This window comes from Galeopterus variegatus, unplaced genomic scaffold, assembly GCF_000696425.1.
Source record: "Galeopterus variegatus unplaced genomic scaffold, G_variegatus-3.0.2 Scaffold4771, whole genome shotgun sequence".
Taxonomy (NCBI): domain Eukaryota; kingdom Metazoa; phylum Chordata; class Mammalia; order Dermoptera; family Cynocephalidae; genus Galeopterus; species Galeopterus variegatus.
Window position 1 is genome coordinate 141853 of NW_007730882.1, and position 1182 is coordinate 143034.

Consider the following 1182-nt stretch of genomic DNA (forward strand, 5'->3'; position numbering starts at 1 on the left):
TTTTTTTTTTTTTTTTGCTGAAGGGAAAAGAATGTATAGAATTTAATTTATTAAATTTTTTTATCCTTAAACTTTAAACAATTTCTACAAACAGGACTCAGGATTTGAAAACAAAAAAGCATCACATACCAGTGGTTGACCGAACTCCACTAGAGCCCCCACCAATAGTGGTAGTTGTAATGGGGCCTCCAAAAGTTGGAAAGAGCACTTTGATACAGTGCCTCATTCGGAACTTCACCAGGCAGAAATTGACTGAGATCAGAGGTCCTGTGACGATTGTGTCAGGTAGGGGGTACTGCCACAGCTGAAGTGGCAGGTGGTATTGTCTGAGAGATACATGTATCTTTGTTATTTTCTTGCGTGGAAAATGTTAAAGTAGTATTGTCATGTCATATTACCTCTTGTACTTTTATTAAGTTGGCTGTAGCTTCAGAAAAGGATAGGTTCCTAGAAATAATGATGTAGATGTATATTTTATTCTGACTGCTTTATGGCTTTGCCAAGTGTGCTCCTTGGAAAGGCTTAGCAGGCCTGGACAGGCTGGCCTGGTCACTGGGAGCACATTCATTTAACAGATAGGAAGTACCTTCTGTGCACCAGGCGCAACTGCTTGCCCTCGTGATGCCAAGTTCTTGTGGAAGTGAGAGGGAATTTTCTCTATTATTTCTATGCGAATTTGTCTGCTTTGGGAGATGAAGACCTTTCTAAGTTTGAGGGAAGATGAAACAAATTCCCAAAATGGTAATGGTAGAATCTGAAATCCCTTTAGCAGTTATATAGTCAGATTGAAGCTTTTCTTTATCTTAGGGCATTGTTATCTTCTTGACCATTTTCTTTTTACCTTAATTTAGAAATAATTATTGTTCCATGAACGTTCTGTTCCATTAGGTTTGAGGATGTTTTTAGCTGTTGTGAGAACATGGGAAAATTTGACAGTGCTAAAGGCATTCGCCTGCTGCTGCACAGCAGGACCATGGTTATCATGAAGCCTGACCAATCAGAATTTTACCTGTTTGAGAACTTTTATTCATCTGAGTAAAATTTTGATATTACTTTAAAATTAAAGAGAGAACATAGCAAGGAACCCAAGATGGGATTTATTTTATTTTACCAGTTTTTTTCCATAAAAGTGGATTTCTGGTGTACTCTTGTAAAAGTATATGATGTTTTATTGGATGCAAT

The 1182-nt window shown here is 37.5% G+C and overlaps 1 protein-coding gene across 1 annotated transcript in view; it reads left to right on the forward strand.

The window, feature by feature from the left end:
- Positions 1-1182, forward strand: part of BMS1 (BMS1 ribosome biogenesis factor) — a 21255-nt gene that overhangs the window by 875 nt on the left and 19198 nt on the right. The window contains exon 2 of the mRNA XM_008588314.1: positions 95-285. Within this exon, the coding sequence (XP_008586536.1) occupies positions 95-285 (191 nt within the window). The remainder of the gene's footprint in view (positions 1-94; positions 286-1182) is intronic.